This window comes from Anas acuta, chromosome 4, assembly GCF_963932015.1.
Source record: "Anas acuta chromosome 4, bAnaAcu1.1, whole genome shotgun sequence".
NCBI classification, from domain to species: Eukaryota; Metazoa; Chordata; class Aves; order Anseriformes; family Anatidae; genus Anas; species Anas acuta.
The window spans coordinates 52,621,972-52,647,717 of NC_088982.1; the positions used below are offsets into that span (position 1 = coordinate 52,621,972).

Consider the following 25,746-nt stretch of genomic DNA (forward strand, 5'->3'; position numbering starts at 1 on the left):
TTAAAAGAAAAAACAAAACAAAACAAAACAAACAAACAAAAAAAAAAAAAAAAAACACTTCCCTGGGGCATAGAATAAGAACAACAGAAATCTGTCAGATGATCACTGCTGGGAGTCACAGGAACTGCCTACGTAGAAATGCATGTTTATTTTCCTTTAAAAATATGAATCTTTGGTTTAGTGGCTCAGAAAAAGGGGATCAAATGTTGGTTTAATTAAAAAAAAAAAAAAAAAGAAGAACTTCATTTACTTCATTTTTCCCTCCTTTAGCCATTTTTTACTAATGAGATGGTGGCCAATTATGCACTCAAATCGATGTCATAATAAAATAGAGAAATTTCCTTCTTTTCACATATCTAAAGTGCAAAACTCCATATTAAATCTATTGGAAGTTAATAGCTTTCCCTGGAAGCTGCTACTACTGCTATCAGTGAAACAGTAATTAGTGAAGCAATGCTATCAGTGATCCGGGCAATAACACATTTTCTGTTCTAGAACACTTTCTGCTGTAGGAGCAGTAAAATACAAAAGGTTTACCTTGCACAAGTTATTATATTCTAGCAACAGAAGTTAGCTTGTAAATTCTTGTTATAGTTGAATGAAATTGTGAATATTTTTGTTTAAAAATCACAGGTGAAGGACAAAAACATATATATTTTTTAATAATTTCCTTTTTAATCTACTCTCTTTGCTCCAGAAGGCATATGAGAAATACTTCAGGAGCCTTTTCATTCTAGGAATTAAATTCAGAACTCAGACTCTGAGATTCATAGGGATCATTCTCCTTTGAAGCAGCATTCTAACATGTGACAAGCCAAAGACTCATGAAATAGTAGTACGTTATCTTTAAGAGGTACCACAGTTTGTTCTTTTCTACTCTGTGTATTTCATTTGTAGTGAAAATGACTTTCTCTGGTCAGCTCAGTTTTCAGTGTAAGAAGCCAAACACACAAAATAAAGTGGAAACAAAAGAGAAATTCATTTTACAAACAAGAATAACTGAAGTAGATAATCATGCTAATGAAACAAATCTTTACCCTTTGAAGCAGTTATTCTTGTATCACCTTCATGGCTGGTAAAACCCTCCCACCAGGTTTTACAAGCTTTCCATTGCTAATAACAGCTGTCATCAAAGCAAGCAAGTCATCAACCCTTTTGGAAATATTTTATTATAAAACCTCCACAGATAAGTGGAGATTTCATAGTACATTCTGAAATGATATGTATACAGCACAACTTTCATGGCAGTCACAGCTGGGTGTGATCCTGTTTCCACCAAAAACATTAACAAAACCCTGTCAGTTTTAATAACCTGATTTCAGGTACTCCTTTCTTTTTAAAATCTATGGATACCGGTCCCATGAAAAGCATATTGATTCACTTTCTAATACTGTTCTTATTTTAGTTTTGTTAAAAATATTTTAATACTCCCTAAAGAAACATTTTATGATTGCTTCAGTCACTATGGAGACAGAGATTACAAAATGTTTAAAAATTCTGTTACTACAAAGAGATGGATTGAAATGCAAACAAAGTAAACTTCAGTTGTTACTCTAGACATTTTACTGTATGAAGACATTGCTGCTCACTACAAAATAAATGAATCGATCTATATATACAGAAACATAGCAACAAATTCAGAAGTGCCTGAAAAATTGCTCAACTCTAAAAACCTGTTACTATGTAATTTTATCTGTTGCAAACCACTCAGTACTAACGTTTATACTTGCTCTTAATTTAGTCATACTCTAATTTTATATGAACTCCCTGACATGAGCTCTAAACCCAAAGAGTTGTGAAAAGATGGATGCCTTGCTGTGTTTATATCTCATTTAGATTTATTATCTACTGTGATACACCTATAAAATGTTCTTGTTTATTTTCAGCTTGATGATCTAAGATGTTCCTTCCAAAACTCTTCAAAGGCTTAGAAATTCTCTTTTGCAGTTTGCAGATGGCAAACCATAAGCGTTATCAGGAAGATCTTTTCAATTTCTTTCTAAATTGCTCTGTCTCTCTAATGTCACACTTGCATTCAATCATCTATAGGTTTGATTTCAATGCTAATAAAAACCTAATTATACAGATATCTTTAAACTCACTGATATATCAATGTTTAAGATGTTACAGATCATTGCTTGTCATCCTAGCCATCCTCCCTTGGCATTCAAATGCTTTCTTCTTAAGAAATCTAAATATGTTTAAGGACTGTTAAGGATCTGACAACCAAATGGACTCCCCTAGTATTCTTCATTCTGTGCTAACTAGCATTTCCTATATTCATGCCTCATGCCTCATTCCTGAATAGCAGTAAAAGATGAAACACGAATATTTCCACTTATCTCATTTTACATATAATGCTACTGGAATAAAGAGACGGATGTTTTGATAGTACTGCTAAATGTGCTATAAATCACAGAACATACACACTTGCAAAGTCTTTTCTGCTTGTTCTAGAATATCACACTCACTACTCCTAACACTCACTTGTTGGTCTTTTATTATTGCCTCTACAAAACATGTTCATCCTCTCTATCTCTGACATGTTATATTCCTAGGCAAAGCTCCAAGATTCTTGTTGAAACATGGTTACATTTCATGCTATGTTATTACTCTTGTGTAGTTGATTCTTCTTGGCTGGCATTCAAGTCAATTGTTTCAAGAAGGGAAAAAGAAAAAGAAAAAAAAAAGCCAGTAATATTGCAATATTAGTCCAAATTTCTTTTAATAGTGGGGCAGACTGTAACAGCCAAAATAACTTCTCGGATTTGCTTAATTGCAGTTCATTTACATAGTAAAGAGTTGCCAATGTGACATTCTCTAGATTGTTAAAATCTGTTACCTGAAAATAATCAAATCCTTGAAATTTAAACTTTTGAAGCATGCATTTAATGGGACTGTTTTTTAAACACTTATGTTTCATAAATATTTCAAATGGATGAAAAACTGATCATGATAAAATTAAAGTCAATTATCACCATTACTTTCCTCTTTTTGGCTGCATTAATTTTTTTTTTCTATAATTCCTTTAAATTCCTTCCCTTAAAGGTTAAAATATTCCAGACATGAGGTCTGATGCTTTGAAATGAGTTAGTACCTATAAAAATGTTTAAATTTCTGATGTACTCTGAATTTATTTACTGGTAGAAGTGGGGGAGAAAAATTCCACAGATGCATCACAAATATAAAAAGAAGATTTTCTAACAATTTCTTTCATGTTATTGAAATTTTGCTTTGTAAATAAGCATAACTACAAAACCATGAGAATGCATTCAGTTTTAAAAAGATCGATCTGCAATGATGGATGACTAGGTTTTCCCTGAAGATTTTATGATTTATCCCTGTGCTACTTTCTTGTAAACAATATATTTGATTTTATTATTTCTGAAATTTCTTTATTATGTTGATAGTTTTGTAGCATTTTGTAGCATGCTACTTAAAAATTTTAGCATTAGCTAAAATGACATTAAGCATATCATTTTTTGTAGTCTGATAGATTTCTGAAGTCCTACATAGAGCATTGGACCTTATCTGCTGTTTAACAACAGCAGAATTTCATGTCTAGTTTTGCAATCTTCCAGATAGGATTTTTTTTCTAACACAGTGATGGTTTCAAAACACTTCTTTCTCATAATTTGTTTGACATTTGTAATGACTTTTTCTCAAAATGTGTATGCTTACATTTTCACATTCTCAAAGTTTTCCTCTTCTTTTTCTTCTTTTCAGTGATCAGCTTGAGACTGGAGAAGCCTATCAGAGAATCAAGGGCTATGGACCTTCCCTTTTTTTGTTTGCTGGCTTCCCAAGCAGTGAAAGTCAGTGACTGAGCTTTTAATCAGCCAGAAGATTCTAAAAGTGTGACCATTCACACTTTTGAGAAGTATTACCTTCCTAAGACTGCAGGATCTTTTTATTGATGCTCATGCTACTAAGATTTTATTCATAACCACAGTATGATGGAACTTATTAGTCGATGTTTAGAAATTGTTAAAGCTCTTCAGATGAAAGAAGTATATTGTTAAAAATACTTGGTGTTGCTGACTTGGCCTAACCAGCTTAACCTGACTGCTAATCATTGCACATGACTAAAAGGATACAAGCAGTGAGGGAATAAATTTAGTCCACAAAATACTACAGGTTACCCCCTTCTTCCTTTTCTGGGCATGCAGGCCCAGAAAACATTTCTCAGTTATTACCAAGAAAACACACCTATAAATTTATGAGACACCAATAGCAAGATGCAGTTCATATGAAGAACAAAAAGCTGAATATGGTTTTGGCAGATTTTGGTGATAGCAGTTTTCTGTGGGAGAACTGAGAAACAAACAGGCCAGAAAGCACAGAGAGTGTATAAAGAATGCACCTTTGACCACTGAAGTGTGAATTTATGATAATGCCACTGACATTCACATGTTTAAAGAACTATAAAAAGAGTAAGATGTCTACATGGAGTGAAAAAGACAAAGGCAGCCAGGTGAGAACAAGGTTCAGTGATGATCATCTAATGAAGTATTCAAGTTAAAACTGAGAAAGATAATCTAAACCTGGTGGAAATAAAACTAACAGCTTGACTAGTTTTTGATGTCTCATAATAGAAAGACAGCGCCTGTGCAGAAAGGTACCAGACAGGTACCTGTGCAGACAGGTACCACAGTCAAGCAGACTTTGGAAACATATGACAGCACTTTTTCAGGAAACAGTTCCATTAACAAAAATTGCTTATTGACTGGGCTTACATGCCAAGGAAAAATGCTGTCTTCAAAGTGAAAGATGTACTTAGAGCACAGTTTAATGCTAAAACAATTTTGTCCAGTTTATCACCAACAATACAAATTCTGTCAGCAAGCAACAAGCACAAGAGAATCGGACAAGCTGCTAGCAAGGTATGTTATGTTGCCTCAGACACTCTATTGAAGGAAGCAATGAAGCCTGCAGGCAATAAAAGATCTCTGTATAAAATACACAGTTAGTTATGTGACAAAAGGAATGATCAAACAAAATTATGATTTTAAGTGTGATATCCCTGACTGTGAAAAACTGGAAATATAAAATAAAGAAAAAATAATCATTAAAAAAAAAAAAAAAACATAAAAAAATACAGAAATAAGACAGACTGAAGCCATTTATAAACATATAACAATTTTTGGAGCTCATTGCAGAAGATTTCTACAAAGTATATCAGACAGAGAAATAAAAAGAAAAAACTTACATTCACTTATTTTTAAGAAATCATATCTGTATTAACAAAGAAGTTGGAAAAGTAATGGCATAAAAATGAGAGGGACACTTAATAACCACTCAGCCTTGTCCTGAATTATTGCTAGGGCTTTTCCTTCCTATTTCAAGAATAAGAACAGAAGATTACAAGGAAGCCAGTCTTCTAAAGAAATTATAACACTGTTCTAGTATCCAGAACTAACAAGGCTTCCAGAAAACATAAAACCAACAATACATTTTATTTTTACTAATTCTAGAAGTGTTTAGATAGCAAGCATTATTTACCTAAACTTAAATTAGAGGGGTAAAGTGGGATATATCCTACCAAAATTCAGACAGTAGACTGAAGTGCTTAATTTAAAAGAACTAACTGATAAGAATTAAAGGCCATTATCTTTGCTGAAAATAAATAAATAAATAAATAAATAAATAAATATAGTCACTTGCAAAAAAAAAGGGGGGGGTCACTTAGCTTTAAACTAAAACAGGATAGATTTAGACAAGACATTAGGAAAAAAAAAATTACTCTAAGGTTGTGAGGCACTGGTATAGGTTGTACAGAGAAGTTGGAGATGCCCATTCTGGAAGGTTCCCTGGCCTTCAAGGTCAGGTTGGATGGGGCTTTGAGCAACTTGGTCTAGTGGAAGGCGTCTCTGCTCATGGCAGGGTGGTTTTTAAGGTCCCTTCCAACCCAAGTCATTCTATGATTCTATAACTACTGAAGAAGCATAGGCCCTTATCTTCGCAACCTCAGAGGCATTCCAAGTGAGGGGGGATACATCTGTGTCATAACATATTCCCTCTGAAAATGACTTTTCTGCTAGTTTCTGGATCATTTGTGACAATAATTTGTGATTTTGGTTTTGAACTATGCAATTTGAAAGGTCAGGTCAACATATGAAGCTCACCTTAACCATTTCTTGTCAGTGGCTGAGCTATTTAAAGCATTCATTAGCATCTATGTGAATAGGAGTTTTTGTTGTTGTTGTTGTTAAACGCTTTCCATAATGAAGACTGGATTAAGGGAGTTCAGACCCATAAATATATCTGCTTTATTAGAGAGAGCTTTTCTATTGCTATAAATGAAGGAGCATTCTGTATGAAGAAGCATTCTGCATCAGATACAGTAGTATTCAATCAGAAGGAAGATGCATCTGTCTGACAAGTCAGTATTTTGCCATGAGAATACCCAGATATGGTATCTGATTTTGAGAAATGAGCTTCATTTCTAGCATTCAGAAATGATGCAACTATTCTGGGTGGGAAAACCAGCTGAGCCTGCACTGAAATGCGTTCCTTCTGTTACACAAAGAATCAAATGTCAATATGGTGCAGTTTCACTGCCTCTAGAATAACTTGTCTGGTTAGGACAAGATGAAATGACACATTCACATCCCTCAGAGGTGTTTTTTCAAAACATTTGTGAATCTGTCATGGTTTTCCTTGCAAAGCAAAATCTGTAAATATTTCAGAAATTTCAAATTTTAGTTTAAACATTCGAAAAACCTGGACAAAAAAGCACACAGACATTTAGGTAGCCAATATAATTTTCAATGGCAGAAAAATCCCTTTCACACATTTAAATACAAGGTTCCTAAACGCTAATATACAGAAGATAGCACTAGTGAGTGCAACTCACAAGATTAAACATCTTTATGTAGAGACTTAACGTACATCTTTTGAAAGCTAAGATACAAAAAAAAAACATATATAAATAAATAAAAAGTAGAAATACAACTGCCAGGATGAAACTTTAACCCAACATTTTTGATGAGATAAAAAGAAATGCTTTCACATTTCAAAATATTACATTTTCATAACATAAATTCTGACAATTCTGGAAGGGCATGATAATAAACTCTATTATTTTATGTATTGTTATTGTTATTATAGCATGCTGTCCAGTGTACCTTAACACCCAGAGCTAGCTGGCTACATTTAACCATTTATCTTGCATCAGAACATATGACGTAATGATACTGATGTTTTTTGCAGAAATATCCAGCTCCAACAGCTAGCAAGTGTCCAGGCCTCTCACCTGAGATGCAGAATACTCAAACACCAAATAAATAAATAAATAAATAAATAAATAAATAATTTTGTAATAACTTACCTGATATTCTACAGGCCCACCTGGAGATCTTAAAATAATCCCAGGCCCAAATAGTCAGCCATTTCACTTTGAGAAACCTTCGTTTAAGTTCAAATTAGAATTTTTGGAATGAAGTATTCCAGTGTCATAAGTGAATGGTATCTTCAAACCAGAGATAATATAGGAGGAAATACTAGGCTCTTTCTCACTTAAAAACAAAACAAAACTTGATGACAGGACTCAACTCGTCCTAAAGAGGAATGGGCAAGATTTCTAAACTAAAAGTGAAAATATTAGTAAGAAAAATATTTCTTGCCTACTACAGATGAAGGCATCATAAACTTTTTGGTTGTGGCCCAACGAGCTTATATTGCTGAGAACGCATTTTCCTAATCAGATGTTAGAATTAATTTATTCCTAAGTAACTATAGTTACTTTCTGATTAACCAGTATAGAGAGCACTTCTAATACTCTATTATCCATTGCTATGATTCTTCATAGCAATGTGCTGCTACCACTGAAGTATCAGAAAATATTAAAGAAATAAAAATGAATAACATCACAATGCACTACAAACATACAAATCATGATGAAATTGTTGTAAGTACAAAAGTTGTCTTATCCACTTACCCAGGCACTGACACATCTGCCACAAGTGGTGATTTTGAAATCCCCATAGAGATCCTTGATGGCACCAGTTGTAAAGAATCCCTCCACCATCAGCAAAATGCCATATACAAAGAATGCAGCTGCTACACCATATATCACATACTTGAAGATGTCAATCCTGTATAGGAACAGCAAAAGTTATTTATCTGCATAACTGTTTAAAGCTGACTCTGAAATTTCAGGGTGAATTAATCAGATTCTAAGCAGCAACGTTTCTACTCTGGAGTCAGCCTAAGCACTGATTTCCTATAATAACAGCTGAAGCTGAGGGCAGGAGTGAGCTTTGGAATAAAATAACATTGATAGAAAAAAAATGGGACATTTAATTTAAAAAGTTAAAAGATGATTTGTGTAGGTTAGAGACCAATTTGTCAGAATAATTTGAAAAAAATATATTTTTCATCAGATAAAGTGGCAAAGTTAAAACAAAAGAAAAAGGAAACAAGCACCTGGCACATCCCTTGAGTCACACAGTGCACCTAGCACTGAGGTCTGACTTCATTATAGACAAGGTATTTTGTCACAGTCTTCAATAAATCTTACTATGTGTACAGGTAGTTCTCAAGTTGCAATGCCAATCACTGCTATCTTCTCCTCATTATTATCTTTCTGCTTATTACCCAACAGACAAAGTGTCTGACACATAATAATGAAGTCTTTAAAAGAGATCCCTAACTTCAAACCAGAAACATGTTTCTCAAAATCAGTAAGGTCAGATCATCTGACATTCTCATACAATGAGGCTTTAAAAACATTATTTCACGGACCCAAAGGTCAAGAAATGGAAGAACGGCATTCAGAGCCCAGAAGGCTAAAGATATTAAAAAGAAAATTAATTGGGCTGTGCTGATTGTCCTGCCTAGCACTGTCCAGAAGTTCATGACTCCTACAAGGAGATGCTGCCTACTAAATGTTCTCTCATGACAAAGATTTGTGAAGAGATACTTGAAAGGACCTCTCTTCTCTAAGTGTATTTTCTAAGCTTGGAAAAAATCTGTGACCTTTGCCTTGGATCACCAGTTTTCAATATTTCATGCTTGGATTTCTCTAAAAAACTAGCCAAGGTGAGTTTTTGGTTTATCCACATGATATGGCAGCAGTAATGTGCAGGCTTAAGGTGTTAGTAATTGCAGTCATATGGTCCAGGTCAAGATAAAACAGCTTATTTACAAGTATGATGCAAAAAAAGCCAGAGACCTACAAGATGAATTTTGACATGCTTCAAACAACTACCCAAACTGAGTTTCTCAAGACATAAAGATCAATATCTTAGCTGTTATGAAAAGAATTATTTAATAACAGTTCTTTAGAATCACACTTTTAATTGTCACCCAAAAGATAGAGTCACAGAGTGGTTGAGGTTGACAGATACCTCAGGATCTATCTAGTCCAAACCCCCTGCCAAACAGGGTCTCCTGGAGCACATTGCACAGTATCATGTCCAGACAGGTTTTGAATACCTTCAGAGAAAAAGACTCCACAATCTCTCTGGGCTGTTCCAGCACTCTCTCCCCCTCACAGTAAAGATATTTTTCCTCATATCAGATGGAACTTCCTCTGTTTCAGTTTGTGCCCTTTGTCTGTTATCTTGTTGCTGAGCACCCCTGAAAAAATCTGGCCCAATACTCTTGACACCCTCCCATAGCATATTGGTATACATTGATAAGAACCATTCTTAGTCTTCTCTTCTCCAGGCTAAATAGACCCAGCTCTCTTGGTCTTTTCTCATAAAAGAGATGCTCCAGTCCCCCCACTCATCTTCATAGTCCGCTGCTGGACCTTCTCTAGTCTCTATGTCTCTCTTGTACTGGAGAGCCCAAAAATGAATGCAGTACTCCAGGTGTGGCCTCACTGGGGCTGAGGAGAGGGGCAGTTCTCTTGACCTGCTGACAACACTCTTCCTAAAGCACTCCAGGATACCAATGGCCATGGCCACACGGGCACAATGCTGGCTCATGGATAACCTGCTGTCCACCAGAACTCCCAGGTCCTTCTCCACAGAGCTGCTTTCCATCAGGTCAGCCCCCAATCTGTACTGGTTCATGGGCTTATTCCTCCCTAGGTGCTGGACCCTGTATTTGCCTTTGAGGCTGTTCTCTGACGATCTCTCCAGCCTGTCCAGGTCCCTCTCAATGGCAGCACATCCCTCTGGGGTATCAGCCACTCCTCCTAGTTTTGTATTATCAGCAAACTTGCCAATGGTGCACTCCGACTCTTCATCCAGGTAATAGATGAATAGATGGAACAAGACTGAACCAAGTACTGACTGCTGGGGGACACCACCAGCTACAGGCATTCCAACTAGACTAGACTAGATCACAACCCTCTGAGCTCTGCCATCCAGCCAGTTCTCAATCTTCCTAACTGTCCACTCATCTAACCCATACTTCCTGAGCTTTCATATGAGAATGTTGTGGAATACAGTAGTGAAAGCTTTGCTGAAGTCCAGGTAGAAAACATCCACTGCTCTCCCCTCATATACCCAGCCAGTCATTCCATCATAGAGGCTATCAGGTTGGTTAAACATGATTTTCCCTTGATGAATCCATGCTGACTAGTCCTTTCTTTCCTTCACATGCTTAGAGGTGACATCCAGGATGAGCTGTTCCATCACCCTTCCAGGAATGGCTGACTGGATCCTCTTCCTTGCCTTTTTTTGAAGACTGGAGTGGGACTGTTGTTTTTTGTTGTTGTTTTGTTTTTACAGTTCTCAGGCACCCCTTCATAACCTTTCAAAGATGATGAAGAGTGGTTTAGCAATAATATCTGCCAGCTCCCCCAGCACTCATGGGTACATCCCATCAGTGACCATGGATTTGTGCACATCAAGTTTGCCTAAATGACCTCTAATCCAGTCCTCCTCAACTAAGGTAAAGTGGGCCCACATTTTCTCTAGTATTCCTTTTACTACTGTATTGAGAGAGATAACTCTCAACACACAATTTATAGTAACAAGGCTGGACAGCCCATTAACATATCTTCGAATTTGAATGGTTTTCAAGAGATTCAAAGTCAGATTCAAGTTTTCAGTTGATATTACAGATGTAGAAGTGTGACAAAAGTTTCAATGAATGCATCTTAAGCTTGCTTTATTCTCATAAAAACTCAGTTAAACTTATGACCTAGCTGGTGAGGGGTGGGATGGAATGTATAATAAATGAATGCTGTTAGCATCTGTTTTAGCATTTTTCACAGGGCAATAACAGACAGGTTCTAGGAATAAGAAAGAATACGTTTTTTTTCTTTTATTTCCCAATAACAAAGTCCTTTCAGCTTCTTTCCACATCACTCTTCATTTTATAGACAAGTGAAAACCAGGGTAAGTTGATATTTGTATGGAATAGATACAGAAACTATTCAAGATGGTGGAATAAATTTAGCACTGTTGACAGTATTAGATGATGCAAAGATTATATTAATTCAGCTGGTATAACACTGTTTTAATAGTGAAATTATGTTTTGAGCCTATCTTCCCATTACTGACAAAAGTTAAGTTACTGTAGGAAACCAACAGCAACTTTGTGACTATGCCATAGGATCTCTTCCAACTCTTATATTATACTCCTTATAAAGCATGACCTCCATCAGAGGCTGAAGTATGGGGGGTTATGCCACAAACAGCTCCTCACAGACCTCAGCGTGCTCAGTGCTGTAGAAAATACAAGCCAACATTGCCTTAACAGGATTAAGGCTTTGGAGAAGTCCAGAGACTATTTCACAGTCCTTGCAGCAGCTCTTTAAACCATCTGTGCTGAGCCTCCCACTGAGCTGCTCATAACAAAAAGGGTACCAAAAGATCTCTGCTTTTTCTTCAGCCTTATGTGCTACTAAAGGAATAACTTTCATTTAAGCCTTCTACAAGGAAAATATAATTAGCTACACACTAACCAAATATAGAAATCAATTTCTTCCTGATATACTCTCTACAGAGACAAGTAGGAAAATCTCCACTGATCAGGCTACACGAGATGAAACAGCCAGACTTACTGCAAGGAGAAAAGATCTCACATGATGTAAAGAGAAAAAAATAAACAACAGGAGTGAAATATTCACTCCACTACCTTTTAAGAAGTCAGATAGAATTGCATTGCAACATAACTACTAAGAATGCTATATTTAAAGAAAATATATTAAAACAGTAACAAGTTAATCACATATTAGTTTTGAAGACAGTGTTGGTATTAAAGTATTCTGCAGCATTTATATTAATGCTGCACATAAGTTCACATAAACTTTGATCTTCCAGTGAAATTATAATAGTTTATAAAATGTAATTCTTTGTGAATGAACTCAGGGAGATTAATTGCCATCTATGTTTTAGTAAAGCCCCAAATGCTGCAGATGAAGCCCCAGAGTAACCAGGGAGGTAAAGGGCAGAATGAATGATGAACAGAAGCCAGTGGGTGAGATGGACAAGGGCAAAGCAGAAGGACAAGCACAGCTCACAATTGTGCAGGCTGGAGTGGAAGGAAAGAGGTATATAACAAGCAAAGAAAGCAGAGACAAAATTATAGAGGTAAATTCTGTGCTTCTGATAGTATTGGAAAGACATACATCAGGTGAATACTAAGGATACTCTGAGAAGAACAATAAGAAATCTTGCATACTTATTCACTAAATGCTGGAGTCCTGTGGTTATTAAATAATGATATATTTATTCCTCAACTGTAGTCACTGATGGCAGCCATAAGTGCTAATATCTTAATGAACAGGTTGTCACTGAGTACATAGTAGACTATCCCAGCAGAGACAAGTCAGAGGTGAGTAAAAACATTCTCAGAGAGATGAATGTGACAAATTTCCTACTGAGTATTTTTATGGCGCTTTGACAAATACAAGATTGAAAAAGATATCAGCAAGCAATAAGATTAATTGATGAATGATCTTGTCTTTGAGTAGAAGACTTTTTTGTGGAGAGTGCTAAAAAAAAATAGTTATTTTGTTGTTGAGACTCCTTTAATCAAACGAACACATAAGTAATTATTCCATCTTGTTATAAGTGCATTTCAATATTCAAAACTAGCTCATGTTAACTATGTCTAGAAGTAATGTTTTGAGCTTGAGAAACTTGTTGCTTCACTGGAGTAAATCAGTACTGCTCCACTATAATAAATGTGTTTACTACCCCAACAGATAAGCCAAGAAGAACAGTTAACATTGACCTTTAATTCCAAAATGTATTACAATTTTAAGAACCCTGAAGCCTTTACACTATTCAGTCTAATCATGGTACATTTTACACCCTCAGTGCTAAAGATTGGCACTTAACTACTGCACACCACTATATACTTTTGTATCAAAATTATTTAATATTGTTTTGGAACAATCAACATATTATCTAGGGACACTTTTCTCTAATTTAGTTAAAATATGAACACATTCCAGACACTTATTTTCAATTAAGAGCAACAACAACCACCAAAATTGATCTATGACACGTGATGCTCCTGCTGCCCAGAAAACCTTTTTATTTGAACAATGTATGTGTACATTTCAGCTGGAATGTATCAGAAGTTTTGAATGGTCTAGCCCACCAGTATACCAGATATTACTGTGGAAGCAGATTTTTAGCATTTAGAATTCTGCTTCATATTTCTCTTCCTGAATCTATAACAAATTCTCCAAATATAGATAATGTCATTCAGATTCCACAGGTGCATGTAATTGACACCAAACTGTATGTATATTCAGTGAATGCAAGTACATTCAGACAATTATACATATTTTCAATATAATAATTTTAAAATAAGAAAAGTACCAAAGCTATCAAAGACACTAAAAAGCTAGTTAAATTATCACAATAAAATTTCTAATTTAACATTGCAGCTTTTTTTATAGCTGGACTAGACAGTTTAGAAAGATGAGTACTGATTGTAATTATCACCACTAGTGTCAGTCAGTTTTCCTATTTTTTATTATTATTTTTTCCCATCACAAGGAACTTTAATCTTCACACCTAGAATGCACACTAATCTCTGTTACTCTGTAAGAAAGAAAAACTGGCCTTTGTGATGATCCTTTTGCCCCCAGACATACTGATCCTAAAAGGCTGAGAGACTGAGATAGCAACCTGCTTCCTCAGGCTATCTCCAGCTTTTAGAATCAGTTTTGCAAATGTGTTTTTTGAAAATATAAAAGATATAAAGGGTAAGCAATGTTTGTACAAGATCTGCAGAAGTCATGGCTCATAGAAGTTTTTAATTTCTTAACATAAATTTAAGATACTATTCACTTAAACAGTTTAAGCAAATAAGATAGTACCATGAAGCACAGGGGAATTGTTAGCAAAGGGAGGAGACAAGCAGAAATTTTTTCCTTTTTTGAATAAAAATATACAGTCAGCAGGGAGAAAGAAGGGTTAATAGTCATGTACTACGTGCAGAGTAAGACTAAAAAACTCACTATAAATGAAGTAAGAGACCAAAATATCCTCAGTATGGAGAACAGAAAAATGAAACTGGTAAGAAAATGTCAGCACAGCTCCTTAAGGGATTTTTCAGAGATTAGGTTAATAAAAAATCTAAACTTCTAAAATACAGGTGGGAAGAGAACAAAATTGGAATATAAGATGTTCAATTAGAGTTTGTAGGAAAATGATAGAAGTAGAAAGAATTAAGAGCAGACAAAAGATAAGAGCAATGAAGGCCTAAGAGTATTTATTTTTGTTTAAGGAAGAAATAACATTCACTAAAAAGAAAACAGGTTGAGTAGTATGTCTTCTAGTTCTGTATTTCTGGAAGAACTTCTGCATAATATCATATGCAAATTTGCTCAAAGATAAAGCACATTGTTAGGACTACATAAGGAAAAGACCATAATTTTAGAATATGCAAGACACTTGCATTCTGCAAATGTCAAATTTTGTTATTTTACTCTGAATAGCAGCCATGTGCCACTGTTTTTAACAGATTAATTTGTGAATATATGTTGTGTGTGTACAACTCAGGGTAGAATTCTGCATTCCTACACAAAGTCATTCTACTCTAAAATTTTGTTGGTTGCTTCCTTAATAGGAAATGGACAGTTGAGCTGAGATTTCAAGGAACACTTCCAAAAGCAGCAGAATTCACAGCCTAATGGAAGAGGAGTAATAGCAGCACAAACCATATTTCTGCCCTTTGAATACTGTAATGTTCTTGGAACAAGAAAGGATCTTTAAATGTTTATTTAAGAATTTCAATGAACACTAACTGTTTGAGACTAAAACACAAAGTCTTGACTATAACGTGGATTAGAATGGGTGTCAAAGTTGTTTCTGATAATCAAGGCTTGTTCCATCTTCTCACCTCTAGCAAAACTACTTGGAAAAAATTTTAAAGATGATTACTACAGAGGAAATCTGGAACCCTCTTTGCCTGAAGAAGGACAAAAATAGATTGGAATCAGTGCACAGCAACACGCAGACTTCCAGAAGAATTGAATATGATTCTATGATTATATGGTGTTGTACACTGTGGATATTGAATTCCCATTCAACTTTCCATAGGAACATAGCACAAAAAGACATAGCAAATCCTAACACAGGATTTCTGTTTCATTATGACAAATGTAAATTTGGAGTCATGTGCAGTAAATAGTAATAGGATAAAACCAATAACTTGATACTAAAACTCTAGATTGGCATGGTAATGGTTAATTCTACTCTTTTCAAATCTTCTGCACAAAGACCAGTTGTCTTAGTTTTTCATGGCACATAAAGGATATAGCAATATGCACATTACATAGGTATATACATTTTCCATTTTATGTCTGTAAGATTAATTGGATAAAGTAAATTAGGACTAAATGGAAATAAAATTGCTTTAAAAAGTCATATGGAGATGAACTGCCTGCTCAGAAAGGCCTATTGCAAATGCTTCAAATCACAGGCACGCAGTGATAACAGTCAATCTAAATTCAAGACAACCAAGTAAAAAATCTGCTTAACAAAAATTAAATAATACATCTGACTGCTTAAAGCAGTGGACTGTATTGGCACCGATGAAGACTAAAACATTCTTTGTGTATTCGCTGCTGTTATTAACATGTGCTGCTAAGAATTCCATTATTCAACTGTTTGATGAAATGAGAAGCGCATTTTTCAGGTACCTTCCAAATACCACACTTTATTTACATAGCTACTGATTTTGCTTTTAACAGAACATTAGGCTACACAATATAGATGCATATGTAGCAAACATTACTTTTAATCACTGATTGAGAAGGTCATATTCTCAAGTGCTGGTGTGTTTTGTCATATTTGACACATCTACTAAATGATACCAGATCTGGACTGCTATGTTTTGCATCTAACCCTTAATACGCTGTTTTACTTTCTACATGTGACTGAACTATTCCAGGGAAATAGTGTCCTCCTAAGTAAAGTAAACTGCATTCTTTTGAATGGAAAATGCAACCTTCAATGATATTGTGCTCTCATTGGTGGTTCCAAATTATAAAAAACTAACAAGGTACATAGGTCAAAGATAGGCCTTCCTTCCAGAAACAATTGCATTCTCCTACACACAGTCAGAATCCAGACACAAGACCTCACACAGTGCTGTTAGTGGGAATTCTTATCAGCCTTATTAGCATTTTTACTGCTGACCTGAGTGAAGGTCAACCTTCAGACTTTCAGCAGTAGGGATTATGAGCTCACCCCCACTAATGTTTTGGCTCAGAAATTGATTTTTTTTTTTCCTTTTTACTGTGAGTCCCTCAGATGTCCCCACTTCTTGGGATATGATTTTCATTGTGTTTTAGAGTGTACAGTATAGATTCCTTTGTAATGAAACTAAATAGGATATATGCTCCAGGAGTGCTCCTTCTGAACTCCAGCTGCTAATGGATGTTCAGTGCATTGTATAAGACATGACTTCATCCAAAATAAATGAAATGAGTATAGTACAAACAAGACATTAGCACCAAGCATGGTCTACCCATCAGTTTCTGTAGGGCTGATACTACTTACAACTCCATTATGTAGATAAAATATACATATATATGAATAAATACAATATATACATAAATATAATATAAATATATAATATATACATATATTATATATAACAAGCTTATAACAAATTTAAGCACTGGACTTTTGTAACAGAACAAACATGTATAGGGAAAAACAGTATTACTGCATGCTAAATAGATGACTAAAACAGAAATATCATATGATCTAATGCAAATATTTATAAACGTATTTCATATCAGCTAATCTTTACTGCAGATCTCTCTGTAATATTTTTTACAGTATTCCATTAATATTAAGGCAATATTAATGACAAAAAGACTACTTTTAGTGGTACCAATATTTAACTTGTGATAACTGCAAAACCAACACAAAGAGAAGATCAGAATAGCGTTCCTTCATCTACCTGAAAAAACACTGTTTTCAAACAGTAAGGGGTAGATATAAAAGCTTCCATGAGTGCTCTTATTCTTCCTCAAATCAAAACAGCTGCAAACACTATTTTACTAGGCAATATCCTTTTAATAAACGATGACTATACACCAGCTAGTTATTAACAACCATCAAACCTGGACACTTCGACAACCAAATCTGGGGCTTCTGCATTTTGAAAAGAAGGAAATTTTTAGCTGTAAGAAGATGGCTCCTGTGGAGTATCTATAGCAGTTCCAATAGTGAGAATAGTGAATACAGATTTTCATATAGTAACTTCATTTAATATACTGTTTGGTATTGCACCTTTAAAAGGAAGTGAATTTACAATGACCTGAATTAGTTCTACTTGTAGTAGGAAAATGTTGCTAATGATACTGTCAGGAAGGTTTCTTCATTTTCTACTCTAAGAGCATGATTCCCTTGTTTCGTGGCCTATATATCACAAACGTGACAGATGGCACCAGCTGGCCCTGTACACTAAAAAGAAAGAGCTGTGAAAAGTTGCTATTGGGATATACAACAAACATACCTTGTGCTGCTTATTGCCTAAAACTATCTTCTGAAATTTGCTCCAAACACCAGAAAAACATGACAATTGAGTTCATACAATATAGTTTTGGACAATTGTCCATCAATTTCTCCTGACTTTGGAATCTTATCTAAGTCAGCTATTAAGTGAACCTAGCATCCATTACTTCACAGATACATTGTTCAATGCAGTTTATTAAGCCAGCAGAGAAATGACTGAACACCACATCTGCCTGAAGCAGATTTTCCAGTTTCAGTGAAGCCTACAGGGTTGTTAAATTCCAGAGCAGGCAACATAAACCATTGACCTTAGAGTTAAAATATTTTAAAGGCAGTTTTAAGGGTAAATTGAACCACCATACTTATGTTCTTAGAATCCCTCTGAATTACAAGGAGCTAAAATATCCACTCTACTTTCACTTGAAGGAATTTGCGTCCCAAACACAGCTTGTGACTTCTGTATTTTAATTCCCTGAACTTCTTCAGTTGGAGGAAAAAATAAATAAAAAAAAGAGGAAAAAAAAATAATGTATCCCCTAAAAAAGTTATAAAGTTGATAGTGAAGAAGTCTGGGAATGAAGTTTCACAAAAATGATTCAGAAACCAATGAAGCGATGTAATAGAAGGTAGTCCTTATCAAAAGTCCACTCACTGACAATTCAAAGTGTTTTGTTCTGGTTTTCAGTAAACATCCAATTTATTAAAGGTCCACACATTTAGAAATGACTGTAAAGAGTGAAGATCTACCCTCAGCTCTGTGATTTTTGAAGATATTCTCTATCTGTAAGGACTACCTGTTTGTACAATATGTACATGTATTTTAATACTTCTGATTTCTCTTAATTTCCAAGAGTTTAGAATATTTGATTTACCCACACCACTTTGAAGAATTTCAAATCAGTCTGTAATCCAGTACTCTGAGACAAAATTGCTTTTACAAAATCCTTGTTACTTTTTAGAACCTATTGGTTTTAGAACCATATTATAGACCAAGACTGTTTTTTTGTTTGTTTTCCAAACAAGTGTTCAAAAGGGAGTTCATTACTGTAACCCATTGCTATAAAAGCACTATTTCTACCCTACCCAGCATCTCTGCAGGATGTTTCCAGTATCTTAAAGTATTAACAATGATTACTCCATAATTTAACTTGGGAAATCATCAACTTGAGGAAATCAGTTTAACTGTCTGGTATTTAAGGAATTTTAAAACCACCTGGAAAACCCACTCTTAATCTTTCAAAATTATGAATATATGCTGCTCATTAATATTTTCAAAGCAAATATGAAATGCAGCTGATATGTACAACCTGACTGAGGGTTCATGAATCTGGAAGGAAAAAACATGTATGCTCTGCTGAGCTAGTGCTCAGACTGCCTCTTTTGCCTCACAGGGCTGCTGCTATTGGCTGAAGCCTCAAGGGCAGGTCCCTCCAAGGGGACTTGAAGGCCTCATTATAGGTTTTAAATTAATTCCACCCTTCCCAAGCATCAGAATACTATGTGGGATGGGGGCCATGAGCTGCTTCTCATGGGGCTGGTAGGGCAGGATTGTGGCCAAGGCCCATCCCAGCACCCCTCCTGGGGGCAGCCCTAGCCCCATCACCAAGTGTCCCTGTGAGGCACCAAGGGCTGTGTTGAAATGGGTAGGGTAAAGGGAGGCTGGGCCCTCATGGCCCTGACACTGAGTTTTTGCTGCTGTTACTGTGACACTGACCTTTCTGAATGCTTTGTTGTACTTTGGCTTTTCTTTCCAGGCACATCAAGTGTGCTTCAGACCTCCTTTGCTTATTCTCTAGAGAGAAGCTCCATTCTCTATAGGGGTCTGCTCCTTCTTTTAAATTGCAATGAGTAACTATATTGACAAAGATAAAGGATGCTTTGTGAGCTGTTATTGAGCTCAGAACAAACACAGTTGTGGTCACAGCTAAAAAAAACCCTTATCTCTTACCACCTGCACAAGTAGTTCTCAGATATGGATTGATTTTTATACTGAATGACATTTGAAATCCACCATGCTAATAAATATATATAGACAGCAACCATTAGCATGATGAAACAGAATCTAACACGCTTCACTCCACTGCAGCATTTCTCTCACACGTTTATCACTGAGGGACGGGCTTCAGGTCAGCCTGACACAGTTCAGAGCAGCAGAAACATTAAGAGACAAAATGGCTTACATAACCTAAGTGTAATTTAATATCACAACCTGTTAGATCTTTTTATTCCTATTATTTGTAAACAGAAAAAAAAATGTTGCTTTTCCATTTAAGTATGCATAGTTTTAAGAATGTAGAAACTGCACCATTTGTTTCTACTTTTCGGCCTTTCAAAAGAATAGAGTTACTGCAGGGCTTTTGCATTTCCAACTGTTAATCAAGAGTTATGACAAAATAACAAGCACTGCATCACCCTACAGTACTATTTATAAAGCAGAGTACTATCTGTTTAAGCCGGTAAAAATTTGACAATTGCATATTTCCTAGAGTTTATCCAGTTACCAACAATGGCTCATCTGCTTTTAAAAATACTACCTTCTCCTCCCTTTAAGACATAATTTTAGAGATATCTTTCACAAATGAATAAACTGATCTTTTGATCCCAGTATATCTTTCAAATAAATATTTTGTTTTAGTAAGTCTTTAAGTAAACAAATGGACAAACCAAAAAGCTCCTGGAAATGCCAAATAACTAAATGATAAGGAAAAAAAAAATCACCTTTACGCTCTGCTAATCATTTCCAGTGAAATTTGAACAATATCTCCAGTTTGATATTTTCATTATTTGATAGAGGGAAGCTAGAAAACTTGCTGTAAAGAGAAAGCATCAATTTGTGGCTGTTCTGCACTAATGGCTTCCTAGGGACTAATAAAATAAGTTAGAGCCTAGTAAGAAGATTGATCTTTCATTCAGGATAACAATGAACCTTAGCTGCCAAGTCAAGTCAGACCCATTATTTTAAATGACAAGCTCAAAGCAGAAGTCACATACTTCCCATCAACCTGATATATTATCATACAAGAACATTTAAATTCCTCAGTCCTAGACAGAAGAAATTTGCATGTGGTGAAGCAGTCATGTACTTATTTAGTAAATCCCTCCTTCTGGCTACTAGTTCCACAAATATTGCTAGGGTTCACAAAGAAGCTTTGTGAAGGATGTTGACATAGCACTGCACAAGTCAAGAGATTTCAGATTCATGAAATGTGATACATCATGAAAACAGTGGAACCAGGTCAGACTGTACACATCTCTTATTCAATTTCCTATCTGAAACAATGGATATAAAAGAGTAATAACTGGCAAGACAATAGGATAATTCCGCATTGCTCTTTCAGCATCTGGGACTTCCTGAGCTGGATAAGTCTATATGCCATTAGAAACTGTCAATGGATTTGTTTTCCAAGATTATCCATTATTTCCAAGATTTCCCTTGAAACCATATAAGATTTTGGCATCCACAGTACCCAGTTAGTTCCACAGGTCTGCTATACAATTGAAAAAACATCACTTCTTCTGCCTTTTGATCCTGACACCTGCTAGTTTCCTCTGATACCTCCTACTTCTTGTACTGGAAGAGAAACAATACATCCTTACTTCCTTCAGGACATTTACAGACCTCTTACTCACCTTTCCTCTAGCTCTAGTGTAATTAATGTTTGACTATATAGCCTCTATTACAGAACTCTAATCATTCTTTTTTGCTTTCTGTGGTGTATCAAATTTGGGGGGACAAGAACTGTGCACAGTATTCGGGATATGGATGAAAGATGGATTTATACCATACATTTACCATTATAAAATTCAGTTTCTCTATGACTTTCCCAGTAATTCTTGTATTTGATTTGACTTTTGACAACAGCTAAGCCCTGAGATTACATGGAAGTATCCATTGCAAGATATCAATGTTTTGATGGATGATCAAATCACTTCTCCAAAAAACATATAAGGAAAATGCTTACAAAAGTGTGGGTAGGATTCTTCCACTTTAGTTAGGAATATTAGCAGCCAGATAGGAATTTGGATTTCAAATACACAGGAAAATCACATTTGAGCGAGACAATACGATGATAATGTTTAGAGTAAACTTCTTTATTAAATGCTATTAATTTACTTAAGTGAAGGAGACTCCCAACAAAAGTCACATTGAAAAATTTTCACAAAGGCCTTCCATAAATAAGTTTCAAGAGTAGAAAAGCATGAAAGCTTCAAAACAGATGAATTCTAGGAAAACCAGAGGCAACAAAAGTTTGACACTACAAGCAGTAAGGTTCTGCACAACACTTCAGTCACTTCCCTGTTGCATTTATTCCCAAAATTGATCTGTTACTTGTTATACACTCCTGCTTCATTTTCTTGGACTGCAGAGTAGAAAATTTTACGCGTTTCAGCAAATAATTATCACAGGATAAAAACAAACATGTTGTATGGAACAGGCCTGTCAATATATGAAGTACTCTTAGTATTAAATGATAGTAAATTGCATTAAAAATTGCTTGTAATTAGCAAAAAAAAAAAAAAATCAGCTCTATCAAAACTTCATCTGAGCTTATCCAACATTAAATAATTCTACAATTTTCATTACAACAAAATTTCTTGAGTTAAATTTATATGCCACATGGAATTTTTCAGCAGTTTTCACAGAAAAGGAAAAAAATAAAATAAAGAATTAACTTACATGGTAAAGACATCAATAACATCTCCTGCAACTCTTGTCATCTCAAAGTAGGTTTGCAGAATGTTGACAGTTCCTGAAAGTGCTTCATGTCCACAACCACAGAACAGCGCAACGCCAGCATACAGCAAGATGGTAGCAATCAAAGATGCATAGGGAATACCTCCCAGGCATTTGATGCAACATTCAAAGCACCCTACATGAAAAGAAAGTTGTACGTTAACATATTCTAACAAGGAAGGAAAAAAAATAAAGACAAAGAAAAGAAAAAACCTTTTTGTTTTGAGAAATGCTTCTGAAAAGTGAAGAGAGTTTTGATCAGGTATAATAATCCATCATTTCAGAAAAATCTGTGAGAGGACAAATGTTAATTGAACTTTTGAGTTTTCTCAGTTGATACTTGACCTATTAAATGTAGAAGACCAGCTGATTAACATGAAATTTTAAATAGTGAGTTCCTTGTACAGTTTCATGTTTTTTCTCAGAGCAGATTAGTGTCAGTTCCAGGCTATTCCAATATTCACAATACAGCTGTTGGATTACTGAGGAGGTTCCTCAATAATAGGGAACCACAGAGAGTGTCCTATCCAATTCCTTCCATCACCATAGATTTACTCCATGTCTTTCATTTGCACATACCGACAACAGAATTTCTCCACCCCATAGTACCATTTTGAGGGTGTAACTAAGTGTTCACTTTCTGGAATACCTCACAATAATAGATGAAGATATGCACTCAAACGGCACAGATTAAGAAACAGTTGTAGAAGCTGAATTTTCTTGCCACTCATTTACCTTACTAAGTGAGGGCAATTGCTCTTGATTTAGACCAGGACAACCCTTCCTCCAGCCATCGATCTCTAAATTGATGCTTAGTTCCACAACAAACCCTCTCCCCAGCATGCATGCTCAGGTTTCTGGCACTACTTTGCCTAGTTTGACAAGCAGCTTCACAAATGCAAAATCTCTACCAAATCTCTCCAGTTCCATAACAACTTTTACATCCTGTAGAGCCCTTCTTATTACCTTCTGGAAGGACAGAAAAGACAAAAAGGAACCTGTGGCAGAGGTAGAGCAGACAGCATTGAGTAAATACTCCTTTATCATTTATCTAGTTCTTCCACAGGCCTACTGACTACTTACTTAATGAGCAATTCTAGAGTTTTCAGTGTTGTCAAACCAACACAAAACTAAAGAAAAGCAATGAATCTTACAAATCAGATTTTAAAATGGATATCACGTATCATTCATAAACCACAAAAGGTAATGAGCTGTAGGTAACATTTGCTCCAATTCTTTTCTTTAAGCTGTTCAGAATGGGAAAATAGCTGTTTAATAACAGAACAAAAGAAATGCTATTTTAACTAGCAAAATGCTTTTGAACCACCAGTACAGAATGTGACTCAGCTGTACCATGTATGTATATGTCTGTACGACAGTGACAGCCATTCAGAGCTCTGAACACCATATTCACAAGGTAGCTACAACACACAGAAATAATTGCTAGAAAAGATTTTTAAAATTGTATAGGGTTTTGATGCTTGTTTTCCTCTGGCACTAGTACTTTCAAACTTTTTACTCTGCAAAATGAGCCTATTTAACCTCATACAGTTCAGCATTTATACTTACTATTCTTAAATTTACCAATATTTTTCCTCAGGCAAAAATCTAGATCTGCTGGGACTATGTATTTCTACACAAATGATAGGAAGTAATTCAAAGTACCATTCTTCTTTGGTACTTGAAACAGGAAGAACTGCACTGATCATTTTTTTTATGTCATTCCACAGAGAAAATGTAGTAGCGAAATACATAGTTTTTGACAAGACAAGGAATTTTATTTTAAGTGGATAATGTTGAACTCCAAATACTGGCTATATTTAGCTACCAAAATTAATGTTTCATTGCATACATCCATTATCCAGTCAGAGAAGATCTCATAGGCAGCTACCTCAGCTCCTCTTAGTAGAATCTTTACTGTCTGTTGTTAGTAATACTCTTGGTATAGGTATATAAACTTCTGTTTTAAAAGGCTTGTAAAGTGTTCTTTACACAGTCTTTGCCTAGACAAATCTGTGCACTATGCTACTAGTTTACACTTTTTGTGTGTATGTGTGCAAGTATTCTAACGTACCTCCAAGCGCACCAGCCAAACTTAATTTGACCTCATCTGTTTATGTGATCTTTTTTCTACATTAAGGAAAGAAATTATTCAGACCTTGAGCAGAAGCAGAAGTTGTGATTGTGATTTGCTAATTATCCACACAAATCGCATCATCACAATCATTTCCTTTCTTGTGCTTGAGTGATATCTGAACTCTTTCTCCTCAGTGCAGGATATATAACCGACAAATAATTTTCTTTCTATTTCTAATTCTTCTTTCTATTCTTCTTTCTATTTCTAATTCTCCTAAATTTTCTTTTACGTTTGCAAAACCTCCTTGTGAAAGCGCCAACAATAGTTAAAAGGGAAAAATGTATTGGAAAGCATATTTTTTCTATGGGAAAACAGTAGCACAGTCATCACCACAACCTTCAAAGAATTACTTTGCAAACCAATTTAAGACTACCTTTTTAATTCTAAGTGCATGTACAGATTGTGACATTATTTCTGTTCACTATTATTTTCATTGAAAAGTGTGGGAAACTGTAGGTTATAGAGCATTTTAGTAGTGTAATTATTACAAAACAAAACAAACAAACAAACCAATGCACTCCCTCAACTCATATTGATAGTCTCTTGTTCTTAGACATGGATAACAATGGCAGCTAAAACGTAAGAAGGGCAACAGACTTTGTTATTTTTGTACACTACTTAAAATTAGCTATAATTTCATCCAGAACTGTCCCTTGTTTTTATGAACTATTCAAAATTCCAGTTACAATTACACATTGGAAAAAAAAAAAAAAAGTATTTGCTAGAGAAAAAAACCCAGTCCAGTAAGATCATTAATAATCTATCACAGTACATTCTATATCAGAAGTATAAATTAGAATTGCATTTTCATCAGATGCCTTCAACATATTTGTTCAATTATATTCAGGGTAATTAAATCTCAAATGGATTGCTTAAATGGGTTCCAAATAATTCAGTTTTAATGCACAGTGGTACTAATATGAAATATGCTTCCCAGTCAAAAAGAAGAAATATTATTTCAAGAAGCCCACAATAGAATA

At 35.2% G+C, this 25,746-nt stretch overlaps 1 protein-coding gene across 1 annotated transcript in view; it reads right to left on the reverse strand.

The window, feature by feature from the left end:
* GPM6A (glycoprotein M6A) overlaps positions 1–25,746 on the reverse strand; it is a 109,416-nt gene that overhangs the window by 17,929 nt on the left and 65,741 nt on the right. The window contains exons 2-3 of the mRNA XM_068681248.1: positions 22,573–22,765; positions 7,940–8,096 (exon numbers count right to left, since the gene is read on the reverse strand). Of these exons, the coding sequence (XP_068537349.1) occupies positions 7,940–8,096; positions 22,573–22,765 (350 nt within the window). The remainder of the gene's footprint in view (positions 1–7,939; positions 8,097–22,572; positions 22,766–25,746) is intronic.